The sequence below is a fragment of the Xyrauchen texanus genome, chromosome 33, assembly GCF_025860055.1.
Source record: "Xyrauchen texanus isolate HMW12.3.18 chromosome 33, RBS_HiC_50CHRs, whole genome shotgun sequence".
Lineage (NCBI taxonomy): Eukaryota > Metazoa > Chordata > Actinopteri > Cypriniformes > Catostomidae > Xyrauchen > Xyrauchen texanus.
This window is the reverse complement of record NC_068308.1, coordinates 31,888,062-31,904,275: the sequence shown is the minus strand read 5'-3', so window position 1 is coordinate 31,904,275 and position 16,214 is coordinate 31,888,062. Positions and strand designations below refer to the sequence as shown.

General features: G+C 37.0%; 1 protein-coding gene across 2 annotated transcripts in view; it reads right to left on the bottom strand.

Moving 5' to 3' along the window:
• LOC127627261 (dual specificity mitogen-activated protein kinase kinase 6) overlaps positions 1 to 15,826 on the bottom strand; it is a 41,675-nt gene extending 25,849 nt beyond the window's left edge. Inside the window, exon 1 of one of the 2 annotated variants that reach the window (XM_052103603.1) lies at positions 15,450 to 15,826. In XM_052103603.1, coding sequence (XP_051959563.1) covers positions 15,450 to 15,540 — 91 coding nt within the window. In that variant the 5' untranslated portion in view covers positions 15,541 to 15,826. Of the gene's footprint in view, positions 1 to 13,359; positions 13,560 to 15,449 lie in introns of those variants that run through there. The other variant, XM_052103604.1, reaches the window with a different exon arrangement.
• Between the last annotated feature and the right edge of the window lie 388 nt (positions 15,827 to 16,214).

Below are 16,214 nucleotides of genomic sequence, written 5' to 3'. Positions count from 1 at the left end.
ATAGCATGAAACCAGCCCATTTACAACGACACCTAAGTAACAAGTTGTTGGTTCTTGGTTGTTCCCAAGACACAGTTTCGTTCTGTGATAAAGCATTTTCTTCCTATGCTTTGGAATTCAAATACATTAGTGACTTTTAAATCTTTTCTCAAAACATTTTATTTTAGGATTGCTTTTACTTGATTATTAATTTTATTAGTTTATTTTTGTATTTAAAGTGTGTATTTTTCTCTGTTGTTATGTTTGCCTGTAAAGCGCTTTGAGAAAGCAACTTTTAAAGGTGCTATATAAAATAAATGTATTATTATTATTATTATTATTATTATTATTATTATTATTATATAAAATGTGATCTTTGTTTTTGTATAATTGGTCTGGACATGTGAAGATGTGAAAAAGTCATACAAATATTGAACAAAGACAAGTATTATATTATAAGAGTTATAGGAAGTAAAAATATCATTTACAGGTAAATTCAGGTATCACCTAAAATTTACACCAAATCTAAAAATCACACCGATCACATGCGCTTGTGGGGGTACTTCAGGCAGGATAAAATGTTTTGGGGGTACAGTACCATAAAAAGGTTGGGAACCACTGCACTAGAGGGTGCCTCACGCTCACACAGTGCTGACTAAAGTGGCGGATACAGATTTTAAAATGCAGCCTTTTGTGGTTTAGTAATTCCCCAGGGTCCAATTGCGATTTCAATCTTAAAGGTGCTTTAAACTTTTTTTTTATGGAATGGTTTGCAGAAACTGTTCCTACACCTGAAAGATATCACTGAATTAGGTGTACAAAGATATCTCACCGGTCTCTGTGTCCGCACTAATCTCTGTAAACAGCAAACAAAAATGTGACTGGGCCACAGTCGCTTTCTGCCAGTCAATCATTTGCACTCTCTCATAGTGTTGCAAGTGGATCATTGAGGATTAATACCATATTCAAGTTCATAATAGTTGTCCATTGATGGTGCTATTTTGCTACTGTTGCGTTTAAAAATCTGTGGGGCTCTTCTGATCAGCATCAGTCTTAACGGTATATTTGATGTGCAGGGTTTTGGAAAGAGGGGGTGTGGCTAATTAAACGTCTCCGTCTCGTGGATGTTAGAACATCTTAAATCGCTTACAGCGCCATTAATGTTGTCTATCATGCAGCCTTAATGGTTACCATGCAGGTCAAATATCAAAGTCCCTTTGCAGGTCCCTTACAAAAACCGAGAGTTCATGGCAAATTTGCTGCAAACCTGCCGCTTGAATATTTTCACATTCAAATGAGCATGTGATTCACCACAAATGTGAATCTGGCTCTTAGCCAGTAGCAGTGATCCTGCAGCAAACCTTTGGCAACAATGGACAATTCACGGCAAGTATACCGCAAAGCTCATTTGAATGTAAAAATAATCAGTGGCGGGTTTTCTTTTTTCATGTCAGTAACACAAGTTCATTTCTTGTTCAATCTTTTTACACTCTTAAAAATAAAAGTCCACACAAATGCCATAGAAGAACCATTTTTGGTTCCCAAAAGAACTTCACAATGAAATCGAGTTTGACAAATTTTCAGCGGAAGCATAAGTGAAATTTCAGGCCGCCAAAGCAAATTCAATTAAATTCTTCTCACGATCGAAATATGCTTCTCATCTCACACACGCAGCTATGTAATACGGGATTGTCGCACGCAAGTTCACTCCAACAGGTTTCCAGTTTGTGCTCCACAGACAGGAGATTGCAGAGTGTGTGATCTCTGGCGATACTCAATCTGGTTTCTCAATATCGCAGCACAACTTCAAAACTTGAGTGACCCATTTGAACTGAGTTGAGTGTTTTACCTTAAAGCGCTCAAATAGTGAGAAAGCCTGACATTCTAATCAACACTTATGAGGAAAACAGCTAAACAACGTGTCATGTGCCAAAAATTGTGTCATCTGACATGTGGATTGTTACACATCATCGCCCTTAATAAAATTCAGTTTGAATGTTAGATATTACAAAACAAACCGGCATTGCATTCAGATATTCACGTATTCTCAACAGAGATTACTTAAAGCTTAATGAAGTGGTTTTTTGTGTTTTTTTTTTATCAAGGATAAGATTTATATTTTTTTTTACTCATGAATAATTTCCTTTGATGCATTGCTTCCAGAAGATGTCACGTTTCTTGAGGAAAGTTTTATAATAATGATAGTAATCAACAACATCAGACTGAAATGTGAAATGTAGCATTGTGGTAAGGTTGATTACCACTTTTTGATTAAGACCAAATGTGTTTATTTAATTTTTTTTTACTCTGAATATGTTTGTAAAGATCCAAATAAAGAGAAAATGATCTAAGAGGAAGTAGTTCTTATTTATAAAGTATTTAATTAAATGACTGGATTTTTCAAAAGTAGGTATTATAATATATTTAACTATATCATGATCTTTGTCGTTATTGTGATACAAAATTTGTGATATCTTAGCCAAGACAGTTAATAGTAACAGGAAACTTTGAGGAGAGAGAGGGAGAATGAAACAGGTGAGCAGAGTTTAACATTATGAGCTCATACGTGTCTGTCGTAGCTTTGATATGCAGACCGTTTAAATGAGTTGTTGTTGCATGCCGGTCTATTATTGTAGCAAAAACGATGGCACGTAACAAAACAAACTGTGATTGGTTGTTTACATGCCTCCAACGGCTCCTTCACATGCTAGCATCTCACGCAGCAACCTCGCAGCTTAAACTAATCGGCCAAATGGGAAAATGCATCAGCAGATTCATCGACCTCTGCGGTATATCGGTCAATCACAATATTTCAGCTTTAAACTTCAGTAGCAAAAATGTCTGAGAATTTTTTCCCTAAAATCACATAAAACTGTCCGTTTCAATGAACTGATTCAAAACTCTGATTCAAATATAAGTTTTGCATTTTTGGCAGATCTAAATTAAAATTATAATATACTTCTTGCGTACAAAAAAAAAAAAAAAAAAAAAAAGTGTACAAAACATGTCCCAGATGTTTTACTTTGTTTTAGTTAGTAGACACATAGCCTAATATTTTTAATTGACTGATTTTTACATAAACAAACTTTGCTATATTTCCCAGCCCTAAAGTCCAAAACCAGGGCTGACAAAAAAACAAAAAAAAAAAACACTGTTCCCATGGCAGTAAAGCTCAGTACAACACGATACCAGCACATGTGCAAGTGCTTGCATATGGAGACTCAGAGAATGAGAAAAGCCAAAAAAAGATCAATAGATTACATAATCATTCAGAACTAGCAGAAAACAAAGGTTTTGTTCAACAATTGTGGAGAGAAAACTGTGTCAACTTCCTAAGGCAATATTTGGACAGCTGGTTTCGCAACAATTCCATTTTATATTGTTTGATTATTACAATTAATGTATAACGGCCAAGTGGATTTCAGTTGACTCAACATGGTTGAACAACTGAAGAACACACAAATCTATTCACCCATCTTTTTAGCTGATCTCAGCCTTCAAGAGAAATGAAAAGCACATGTGCTCAGGTATGTCAAACATGCTCGCAAAAGCCTTCAATATAGATAGGAAAAAAACAATGCTAAATTCTCAGGCTCAGGTGACCGAATGCTGTGTGAATCCATGCAGGGACAATTGCCACAGAGTTTCCCACTATAGTGTAATATGAACTTTATCAACCCCAGTTCATGTCTGAATTTTCTCTACTGGTGGTAGTCTAACCAGGAGGTCAACATGTCTGCAGTCCAGAGATCCAAGTAAGCCACTTCTAGTCCTTCACAATACCACTCACACACTTTGCCCAGAATTCCAATAATCCCAAGAGTTCTTTGATGGAATTTCAGGGACCCGGAGGAGGGCCGGTGAGAGAAAGAGAGAGAGGGTGAAATAAAAATAACTTCTCTCAAGCTGCCGGCTGTTTGGCCCCTCTGACTGCACTGGCAGTTTGTAAGACACTCTATACTTCCAAAGATGGCAGACCCTTTTGGTTACAGCAGCTGGGGGCACTGCTTTAGAACTGATGTCATCATTGCATCTCAGTGTGCATCCTGCAGTCAAGACACCAACTGACAGAGACAGAGCCGAGACTGACATGACATCTTTAGCTAAAAACAGATAACAGCTTCCCACCACGCAAAGCACACACTGACATTTTTCAATGACATCTATTTCAATTAAAGGCCAAGATGTTTAGCATCCTTTCACTGTGTCAAGAGTAAACATTTTATTTGACTCATTCCGTGTGATGTGTATATATATAAAAAAAAAAAAAGGATCCACGCGATCGATGATTGAATAAATAAAAGTCTCTTTTAAATGGATAATTCACCCAAAAATGAAACTTCTATCATTTACTCACCCTCATGCCATTCCAGATGTGTATGAATTTCTCTCATGCTGAACACAAAAGATTTTAAGAACAATATCTCAGCTCTTTTGATCCACACAGTAAAATGCAAGTGAATAGTGACCAGAACTTTGAATCTCCAAAAAGCACATAAAAGGCTGCAGAAATGTAACCCATATGACTCCAGTGGTTAAATCCATGACTTCAGAAGCTAAATGATAGGTGTGGGTGAGAAACAGATCAATGTTTAAGTTCTTTTTTTACTACAAATCTTCTTCTTTTGCTTTTGGCGATTCCCATTCTGCATGCATATTGCCAACTTCTGGGAAGCTGAGAATTTATAGTAAAAATGACTGTTTCTCACCCACACCTATCATATCGCTTCTGAAGATACATGTATGGATTTTACAACTGAACTCCTATGGATAATTTTATACTGCCTTTATATGCTTTTTGGACCTTCAAAGTTCTTGCCACCATTCAATTGCATTGTATGGACCTTCAGAGCTGAGATATTAAGTCTAAATATCTTTGTTTGTTTTCAGCAGAAGAAATAAAGTCTCCCACACTTCTGGGAAGGCATGAGCGTGAATAAATTAAACATTTTAATTTTTGTGTAATAATTCCCTTTAATATCATACTTTTCTTTACAGAATTCAGTTTGTTTGGGGCCTTTTTCCCCTTTTCTCCTAATTTGGAATGTCCAATCATGTGGAGGCTCATGCTTCTCTCCACGATCCACGCACAACTTACCACACGCCCCATTGAGAGCGAGAACCACTAATCACGACCACGAGAAAGTTACCTCATGTGACTCAACCCTCCCTAGCAACCGGGCAAATTTGGTTGCTTAGGGGACCTGGCTGAAGTCACTCCGCACACCTTGGATTCAAACTCGCAATTCCAGGGGTGGTAGTCAGCATCAATACTTGCTGAGCCCAGGCCCCCCTTACAGTCAATGTTGATCAAAAACAAATAACACATTTAATTCCAATCACGAATAGCACGAATGAGGTAAAGAAGCTTTGAGTACTCTCGTTAATGTGTGTTCATTTACAATGTGTTCGCTCTTTACAGACCAGAGTTTTCTTAAAGAGAACACTGGACCCATTTTAAAAAAGCCTCAAAGAGGGATTTTACCACAAATGTGAATTTTGAAGTCACTGTGTGTGTTTTTTTTTTAAGTACGCAAATCAATACGGCTTCAAAATTCATGTTTGAGGTATGACAATGAATGTTGTAGAACAAAACATCCACATGTCGTCAAGTAATGTTATTTACCAAATATATTATTTACTCATAAGTTGAAAAACCCCATGGGAAAATCCAGAGGGAACCCATGGCGAATTCTCTTCCAGGATATTGGATTACAACCTGAACAGAGCAAGGAAAGTACAACCGGTGGGCGGAGACGTCAACCTGTTAACATTCAATCGCTGCTCTGTTTTTTTCCAAGAAAACTGATGCAGTCACACTCCGTGGTCTGCATATGATGTAGGATCTTTTATTTTGCACTTAACATAATTGGTTGGGAGATTCACCAATTTGAAAACCAAATGGATGTATTAATGGCAAAAAAAAGGGCCATTAGAAACCAGAAACTAGTTTGTCTTCTGCTCAGTGTCACACAATATTCATTTCAGATACTGATATAGGTGAAAATTAAACAGGCTGTACTTTAAATCATTTCACAGAATGAAGTCGAGCACACTGAATCTTATGAGCTTCATTATGCAAAATGAAAGACCTTAATAAAACCATATTTTTTCTAAGAGTTCATTCGAATAGAGACCTGCATGCTACAGAGAATTTAGCACCCGTGGGTGAATTAGTCTTGTCATTTGCAGGAGGAGATTATTTCCTGCATGGACAACATCTCCATTTGCATTTGTAAATCACTCGCTCATGCAACCATCTTCTGAATTTGCCATTATATGACAGCAAATTCTGCGATTTTATTAAAGAAATAAGTGCATGTGTGGACGTGACCGCCCATTCTCTCCCATTTTCTACACAGCTAATAAAAAGATGACCAGCCAGTCTCAGTTTAGGCAGTGGCACGTCTGGTCATGTGAGTTTCCGGTGTTCAGCGTGGAAATCAGGTGAAGATAGATGCCGAGCAGACAGACACTGAACTGGTGGTCAGAAAAAATAATACAGAAACGCAGATCACAGCTTGGTGATATGTCTTTACTTCATCAATAACTAAAGTTAATATAATACGGGAGCGTGACATGTAAATAAACACAAACTCCAAAACTGTCATTCTCGATGCGGTCAAAGCCGCTTCAACCAGTCGCGGAAGAGATCCAATCTGAGCGCGAGTCGAAACCGGGAGAGATATAAAGTTCCCCCCGGCTGATGCGCACTCTAACACGAGACGCTCGTCTCTCAATCTCAAAATGTGTGTGTATATATACACACTCAACAACAACAACAGTTTTAGTGGTTTGAGTGAACCACACTTTTATATTCAGTTTCCTTTTCAAAAGAGTTTATACAAAGTACATGTTCATCCTGCTTAAATGTCCCTGTTTGTTTGGAAAATCTTATTTTCGTGAAAATTTGTATGTACTTATTTATTGTTCTATTTTATTTAGGTGTTATATTGAGAAAATAACAAGTTTGCAGTAATGCAAAGATATTATTTAATTTTGTAAAAATTATTTATCTTGAAAACACTGTGCATGACGTGTGATAGCTCTGTGAATCACAAAAGGCTCTTTAATGAGTAAATATATAGTATGCACAGTGCCAGCACATTAGTGAATGGTGTTGCTCTGTTTACACACACACTCTATGTTTAGCCTTCACGCAGTGAGCAATATTTGAGCGCTACTCACAAACAACATCTCAGATGTAGATACTCAATAATTCGGTTCACTTATAATATGGATTTAGAACGGCACTGGAGGAGCATTTTACCAGAATTTGAATAAGCGAATTAAACTACTGTGAACTTGCCTACAAACAGACACTTACAGGACTTCCTGGAGAGTTCAGAATGTCAAAATAAAAGCGTGAGGGTTTAAAAAGTACATGATTTAAATATATTACTGTTATAATTTTAAATACAAGTCAATAATAATAATATTAATAACAATTTATTATTATTAATAGTCATCATTAGTATTCGTTAACAATAATTCAATTGAATGGGTTCCAAAAAATAACTAAAAAAGTGCATCTAAGGCTGAAATTGTTGAGAAAAAGATTCAGTCAGTACATTAAGCAGTCCTGGCTGAATTAATTGCAGAAGTTTAATACTTAGTGATAGGGCTGTCATGATTATGAAATTTGGCTGACAATTAATTGTCAAACAAATAATTGTGATTATGTTGATTAATTGTCTCTTTTAGGGCTTTCACAATTAAAAGTCTAATTTACATATTTTACTAATAAAATAGGGATATATGACTTCCTTTTAAGGCTTTAGAACTATATGAATGACATGAAAAATAATGTTTTTAAAATATTTAGAAATAAGGTGTGGCTCAGTGACGGTTGGAGTTCAACTGAATGACACACAAACACGCCGTTGATGGAATTAATATATTTGCTTAAAATTCCCTTATTTGGGCATTAAAATGGAATGGAATTTAAAGAGCACAATAATTGCGGTTATCTCAAATATCGCGGTTAGTCAAAATAACCAAGATCAGATGGTTATTTAATAATCGTGACAGGCCTAGAACTTTAGGGATTTACAACAAACCCTAACAAGAATTTTCAAGGGATACAAATAGATTGAAGCATTGGAGAAATCAATTTAATAATAAGCAACGGTTGTCCTTTGTGGGCAAAGTAATACTGTTGCTAGTAATGCTATGGTAAGAGACACCCAGGCTGCCTTCAAGAGAAAACCCTAAATGTGGTCAATTATTCAGAAGTCTGCAATAAGATGGATCAATGTCAGGCTGCAGTTTCTGCAACCCAACATAGCTCACGTCCCACAGAAGAGAGGGGGCTTCTTCACCGGCCTACCGAGAGCCAATAGAGTCATGATGGTCACTCCCAAGCATTGGGGACGCTCAAAGTGTTGTCAGCTCTGTGTCCTATTTAACACAGCTTAGATGCTTTTAAGAACCTATGCAATGCATAAGCCATACAAACTGGGGTGCAAACTATTTGACTGGCATACTGGAATTTGCATGCAACCATCCAGCGTGGATTTCATGTCCTGATTTGCAGCATGCAAACAGAGCTGCATGATTCTATCAAAAATCATAATTGTTGATTATTTCTCATGATGCTTGTTGCGATTAATTGTCATTAGAAGAATTTACATTAAAACACGTATTTTTTACAGGACATCCAAAATATGGATCCAAACAAAATGCGTCAATGAACTTCACATTAGCTGCATGAAAACCAAAACTGTTATTCATATTTTTTATAAATTATACACCAAAAGTGAGCGATTATTTTGGAAAATATTGCGATTGCAAATTGAACTGCGATATGATGAACAAAAAACATGAGATTCTTTTGAACCAAAATGAAACCATGTTTTGCCCACGCCTTACTGCCAACCAGAAATACTGTTCTAGAAAGTGTGTTCGAAGAACCAAACTAAATAAATAAAACCGTGAAATAAAGGGGGTGGGGGAAAGCATCACATTGCATCTGGTCTGCTTTGTAAAAGAAATTGTCCAATTTGTGAAAGGGTCAATTCACTTTTCATTATTCTTTTTTTTTTTTAAACCCAGTCAACTTGAATATAAGTTATTATTGTATAATAATAATATCATTATAACTATTATTTAAAAGTATTTTCTTTAATCATTTCATAATTTACTATCAAGTCCCTGTAAATACTTGAGCCTCTTTTCAAACAAATTGTGGCGTAAGCTTTTATTTTGAAAACTGAAGGGACGAAGGTTTTCTGTTGTTTGAAGTGGAGTTGACAACAGCCTTTTCAATGCAGTGAAATACTCTCATCTGCCTTGCTGTAAAAAAAGTTTTAACGTGTATTACACAAATGTGCAATTAAAGTAAATCTGGGCCCCTTTAAATAGTGTGTTCGATAGCACACCTAACCAAACTCGGAGCACATCTGTCATTTAGGGCACCAGATAGATATGTTGTGTGTATGGAGCACAAAACCACTCTGAAACTACATGTGTAATACAATGATCCTGTTGTATTTAAGAAAGTACTACACACTAGACAAAACAGCCATGCACATAGGCGCAGCATAGTGGACAGCACAGGGAGACTATTTATTTAAATCGCAGGCCTTGCGGTTTTGAAATCGCACTGAGTCAAATCATGATTTCATTTTTATTTCGGTTAAATTTTATTCAACCGTTCAGCCCTAGGAGCAAAAGACATTTCTGTGATTAGTTGCAATGCTCAACAACTGCAAAAGATCATGTAAATGGAAAATGTTGATGCAATATTACACTCTGCATTATATAATCATTATAATACATCTACAACATCACCTCTATAACATCAGCCTGTTGCAGATCAACATTACTGCACAATTGCACTTTACCTTGCACAATGTACATATCGCCAGTCAAAATGTTGCTTCTACCACCTCTACATCTGTCATTATGCACCATTTAATATTCATATGCATACTTTGTAAATACAGACAGTCAGTCAGTCTCTCTCCCTCTCTCTGTGTGTGTTTGTGTGTATATATATGTATATATATATATGTATATATATATATATATATATATATATATATATATATATATATATATATATATATATATAAATTGGGGAGAATAGTTGTACCATGAATTTCAATACATGTCGTACTGTTGTAAGTGACCAATAAAACTTCAAACCATAGAAGCCTAAATTGAATACTGTAATTGACACTCTTTTGTAATATTGAAAATGTATTTGAATCTGCAGCCCTGGGCTGGAACCTGTACCAGCATTCGCATGCAACCATTCATTGTGGATTCCATGCCTTGATTTTCAGCATGCAGGAATGCGTGCATGCAGACATGAATGTGAAAGCATACTAGAGAGAAGGGCCGGTATGGGTGTCCTCTCAATGCACACATCCAAAAGGTGAAAGGTTGGGGGGATCAGCTGCACAATGCTTGCAACAATCCCTCTGCTATTGCACCAAAATAACACAGCAAGGTTGGATGGTCACCAACAATTGTGCCATCAAAATGGGGGTTTTAGTACCTCTGCGACTGAAGCACACAGGGTCTGTTAGCATGACAAACGTAACAATTGAGCATGACATTTAATCAAGAATACAATTACAGCTGCTACAATTAACTAAGTTGCTAAATGTGTCAAATACAGCATGCCATTTAAGTCTACTGCCTTTGCGTCTCAATTTTTGCATCAAAACATTTTTGCAGCAGTGGAGTATTTTTGTTATTAATACTGCATATAGGGCCACTGTGAAGTTGACCATTTAAACTTTATTTAATTATTTATTTAATAAAGAATTCAGGAACACAGTTTACAGTTTTCAATGTGTGACCTACATAAAGAATATGCCATACAGATTCCCAAAAAAAAATATGCACTTAATGTAAATTCTGTTAATAAAAATGAGTCGCATTTGCAATGTAATGGGAAATAATTACGATTTTTGTCATAATCATACAGCCCTAATGCATGAAGACTGCATGCAGCATAGCAGCAAGCCCAAGTGCAGGGTAAAGGCATGGCAGGGAGAGTGACTTGCTGTGTGCACCCCTGGGGCCAGACTAGGGCACACAATAGAACACAACTCATCCACAGCAGCAGTGCAAACAGAGAACCAGAGGCCAACAAGCGCAACAAAACCCCCCACTGATACGAGGGGACTGCTTGTCCTAGGGATCGCTCCCAGTTCAGAAAAACAGTTGCCAACTCTTAAACGGTCTCCTTCCATCCCATCACGCTATGCAATGTGGTCTTACTTGTTTCAAATCAGCTCTGGAATCACACTTTCAGTTTTCATAGAGAGTTATAAAGCTTAAAGGTATTTGCACACAAAAAACCTGCAACCTGTAAAACATAACAAAACACAAATATATGGTCCAGAACATTCAAACCATACATTTTATTGACCCATACAATTAAGACAAGTTTTCCATAAAAAATTACAATCCATGTATAAAAAAACATCCCTGCAATAAATATAGTATTGCATGAATCTAAAAATAAAATGCATGTATCAAAACTATCAGACGTTTATTCAACAATAGGGCTGCAACTAACCATTATTGTGATAATCGATTAATCTAACGATTATTAGAACGATTATTCGACTATTCAGCGTTTATTACAGAGATTAATCATTAGCTCATAACAGATTATTCAGCTTTTGCCCAGATTTAAAAGGTTGGATTAAACGTGCTAACAAACAATAAAGGACAAAATAATCTTTTAAAAATACATCTAAAAGACATTCAAAAATACTTTTTCTAAGTTTAATTCAGTAAAGAAATTCACTGCAAAAAATTCTATTGTCATCAAGTTTTTTTTCTTGTTTTCCATTTAAAATAGTCTAAAAAATTAATACATTTACTTGAAGCAACATACAAGATATTTAGACTTGCTTTAAGAGAATGTCTGTTAAATATACAGCAAGTGTATTTTTCACTTGGTTACATTTCTGCGAGAGCAGTAAAGACAAAATATACTTCTATTTAAGATCTATTCTCTAAAAGCAATTATAAATACCTTATATGCTGCTTCTCAAATGAATGTTTTGTTTTTTTTAAAGGATTTTTTGAGATTTTAAAATATTTGCATTTTTAATATTATATTTAGCATTCTCAGATACCAATTTTGTATTCTGCAGTATAGCTAGTAAAGGTACTTGTTTGAAAGAGTTTTAGATATTTATATTGGAAAATAAGCCAAAACAAAAACAAATCAAAAACATATTTTGGGGCAAAGACAACCCTCTCTCACCTTTCTGTTCACTTCAATTCATCTTTATCTAACAAAAAAACTAACGCTCTTGTATTAATAAAGCTGCGTATTGCCAATTTTCTTCACGATAAGAAATGCACAGTGACATTATATATTATGATTCAATAAGTCACGAGCCAATACGTTATAATCTAGCTTCATTAAGCGTGCACGCTCGAGTGTGCATCAGCCGGGTGCACTTTTTATCTCTCCCCTTCAGATCGGGACATTTACTTAGTATTTCTGCATTATAATTCCCTCATACTTTGCTATCTAGATCACCTGAAGCTCTTTGGAAAGTTTAGAATGCATCTGGACTGTGAGCTGTGTAATTCTTCCTCTCCTAGGCATGTGTGAGCTGCAGTGCTGCTCTCATTATTAGAGTTTAAAGTGATATAATGTTAAATTAAATTACATCAAATGACTATTCCACAACGAAAATGTTTGTCAACGTTGTCAATAATGTCGACAATCATTTCAGCCAAGCACACACTACAAGACTTGTAGTCGCGCCCTGCGACTCTTTTTTTCTGTCGTGCTGGTGCGCACACTACAAGACTGATCGCAAATGGGGTTTATAAACTACACGACCATTCATCCCCGACTGAGGCCCTGTGTACAGCTGGTATAAAGATGCATTTTGAGATATTCAATCACAAGCGAGACACAACACCGTCACACCACGTAGTCTCAATTGCCCACTTGTGTTCAGATTTCGACGGTAGAGTCTATGATTTCACATACAATAATCATTAAATATATTACAGAATGACAATAAAATGCAAAAAAGTAAAAGCGCTAAAAAACAGGTGCACGGTATCTCTTAATTATACGCATACATGACATTAAAAGCAGAATTCCTTTTTTGTGTAGTACCTTAACTGAGCTTCTAATGTGTGTGCTTATATCTGTGTACCTGCATGCTGACACGATGAAGATTGTGTTTTTGTGCATGAACATGCGTTTGCTTTTTTAATTTTCCAATTGTATGGTTATTTCCATTTAAATCAGCAGATTTTGGACCACATAACAGCTGTTTTTAGCATCGTCCCTTTTTAAACTGATCATAAAATTATGTAAAAAAAATAAATAATACAAACTTTGGCTCATTGTCGGTCTCTCACTCATTGGGACAGTGCACATACCTGATGACATGACGTCTAGATGTTAAGCTGGTTTGAAATCTGTCGTAGCATCTGCGACTAGACTGGGAGTGTTGCAGGGGTGCGCACACTGCACCATCGTCGCAGACCAGTTGCCGACTCAAAATATCAAACGAGTCGAGTTTGAATCGTGTAGTTTGAACTAGGAATTAAATGTTGCCTTTCACAATCCACTACCTGCACCCTCCCTGCTTCTCATGCTCTGTTTGCATGACAGAGGGGTGGGATCACAGGGATTTAGTTCCTCAAATGTACATCAGGTGTGTCACTGTTACATAACATAATTACTGCTCTTTCAACACTGAAAAAAATCATCACACATTCTTACACCACACTTACAAATATATGATTGCGAGTGTTCTATTCTCAGAAGTTCAGCTCTCTTGCATTGCAATCAGCCTCATGACATTGAGGAGGTGGCTGTGATCACCACATGGATCGGAAAGGCCCCCCAGTTTTACAGAAGCAAAAAATAACAGCTGCTGGCCATTGCATGGATTTAAGCTTGTGCATGCGTGTAAATTTGGCCCAAGGTGTGAGAAACCTCACACACGGGTTCTATATTGTTCTTCCATGAAAAAACATGGACATTAGATTTTACAAAGGATCTTTGCAACACTGGTAAGCCCTGTAATTTGTAATTCCACCATTGCTTTGAATTGCTCATTTAAATGTAAAAAACAGGTTAATCTTTCATTTATAGGGTGACGGATGTCTTTTGCATGGAGACTTTGAGTTTAAAAGCACATTTGAACCCTGTTCCTTGAACTGTTTGCAAGAGCAGACGATGGCAACAAAAGTATATTTAGCTCTTTATTTTTGCAACCTCTACCTATGTATTACTGCTGGAACAAAGCTTGCATGACAGAGTGTCAAAATGATTTTCCATTACACCCATGGACGGGAACAACAAGAACAGGCACCTAATAAAAAATGTCTGAAGTTCAGCGTCATCTTTCTGCTCTATCTGCTAAACATGGCATGCAACCAGGCCGTCAGGGCCATGTTTCCCTATTGCACTTGCAGACATGACTATCCAGAAAAGTTTAATGTTATTTAAAGGAATGTTCTGGGTTAAATACAATATATTTAAATCTTTAAAAAAGTTAAAAATCTCGGTTACAATTGTCTTACAATTGATGGAAGTAAATGGGGCCAATCCATAAACATGAAAATACACGCTGTTTCAAAAGTATTGCCACAAGAAGTAAACATTACACGTGTTCACATGATTTTAGTGTGACGAAATCAGGAATTTACCGGTGTTACAGTGTTTACCAAATTACAGGGCTTACCAGTGTTACGTTGTCATGACAACAAAGTAATAATATTGGATATAACTTTAAACATTTAAGGTTAGTAAACAATTTTATCACACCAAAATCATATTAATATAATAATGTTTACTCCATGTGGCTATGCTTTTGAAACAGTCAGTATTTTAATGTTTAAGGATTGGCCCCATTCACTTTCATTGCGTGTGTGTAATATATATATTATATGTGTGTATATATACACACATATACACACACGATAAACTAGTCGAAATTAGTTTGTGTGAATTGAGCAACAAATGCTGCCTATTGAGCTTAACTTGTATTGAACCCGGAACATCCCCTAAATGCACCTCGCATGCAACAACGCCAGAAGTACTGCGAGCGAATTTTATTCTCCAGAGCGCAAACGAAACAAGCATGACGTCACGTCGAACGTTTTTCAAAAGAAAAAAATCGCCTCGTGCGCGTTCATAAATCGGGCGCGGACACCGTTGCTATTGCACAATCACTTGGCAGTTCCTCAACACGGAAAAAGAATGCGTATCTTTTAATAATCCTGGAATAACAAAAATGCAAATAGCGCCTGTAAGCGCGCGTCTAATAAGGGGAGCATCGCCTTACCAGAAACTCTGCAAAAGGGCAGTTCATTAAAACAGGAAATGCAAGTGACCCTCGCCAGCCATCAAACTTTTTAACATGCATTGGCCACGACAATTGCACTTTGCAAGCCGTGCATGCAACGCTGGCTGCATTTCAGAGGTTTTGCACGCATCGGTTCAATATAAAAGTACTTACCTGGTTTTGGCACGGACATCTCCCCTTTCGGATTGTTGGGGGAAGGGGAAGCACAAAAGACTTTGCCTTCCTTGTCGCTCCCTCCCTCCATCTAGCCCTCGCAGTGAGGCTTTAAGCGGGCTTGCTTTGCGACAAAGGTGCAAAATACAAGCCCCGATCTTCATGCACTCGGATCCTTTGGGCGTCGTGTGCGCTCTTCTCCGTGCAAAGGCTGGGATTGCAATTGCACGCCTCGCAAAGCGCAACGAAAACGGGAGAATTTCTGCAAGCGCTCTGCAAAGAAACCTCGGCAGGCACTTACATGATGGGCCAAAGCTAGCAGCTGAGAGCTCCTAACTTGGATCAGTGTGAGCCCCTGCTAACAGACGTCCTTCCTGCCTGACGAAGCGAGGGATCATGGGAGTGGTAGTTTCCACGTAATTGGTAAGCGCCGGGGAAGGAGGAGGAGCAGGCTTGCGCTTTTCAATGCCTGTACTCTACTGTTGCAACAAAGGCATACGTTTGGACACACTTGACTGTATTTATGTTTCTCGTGATCTTAAAGGAATATTCCCTGGTTCAATATAAGGTATGCTTACTTAAAAGCATTTGTGGCATATTGATGATTAGTAAAAAAAAGCAAACATCTGGGTTACAGCCAGGCACTTACAATGGAAGTGAATGGGGCCAATCTGTAAACATTAAAATACTTGCTGTTTCAAAAGTATTGCCACAAAATTTAAACAATGTGTGTGTTAACATGATTTTAGTGTGAAAAAAATTGCC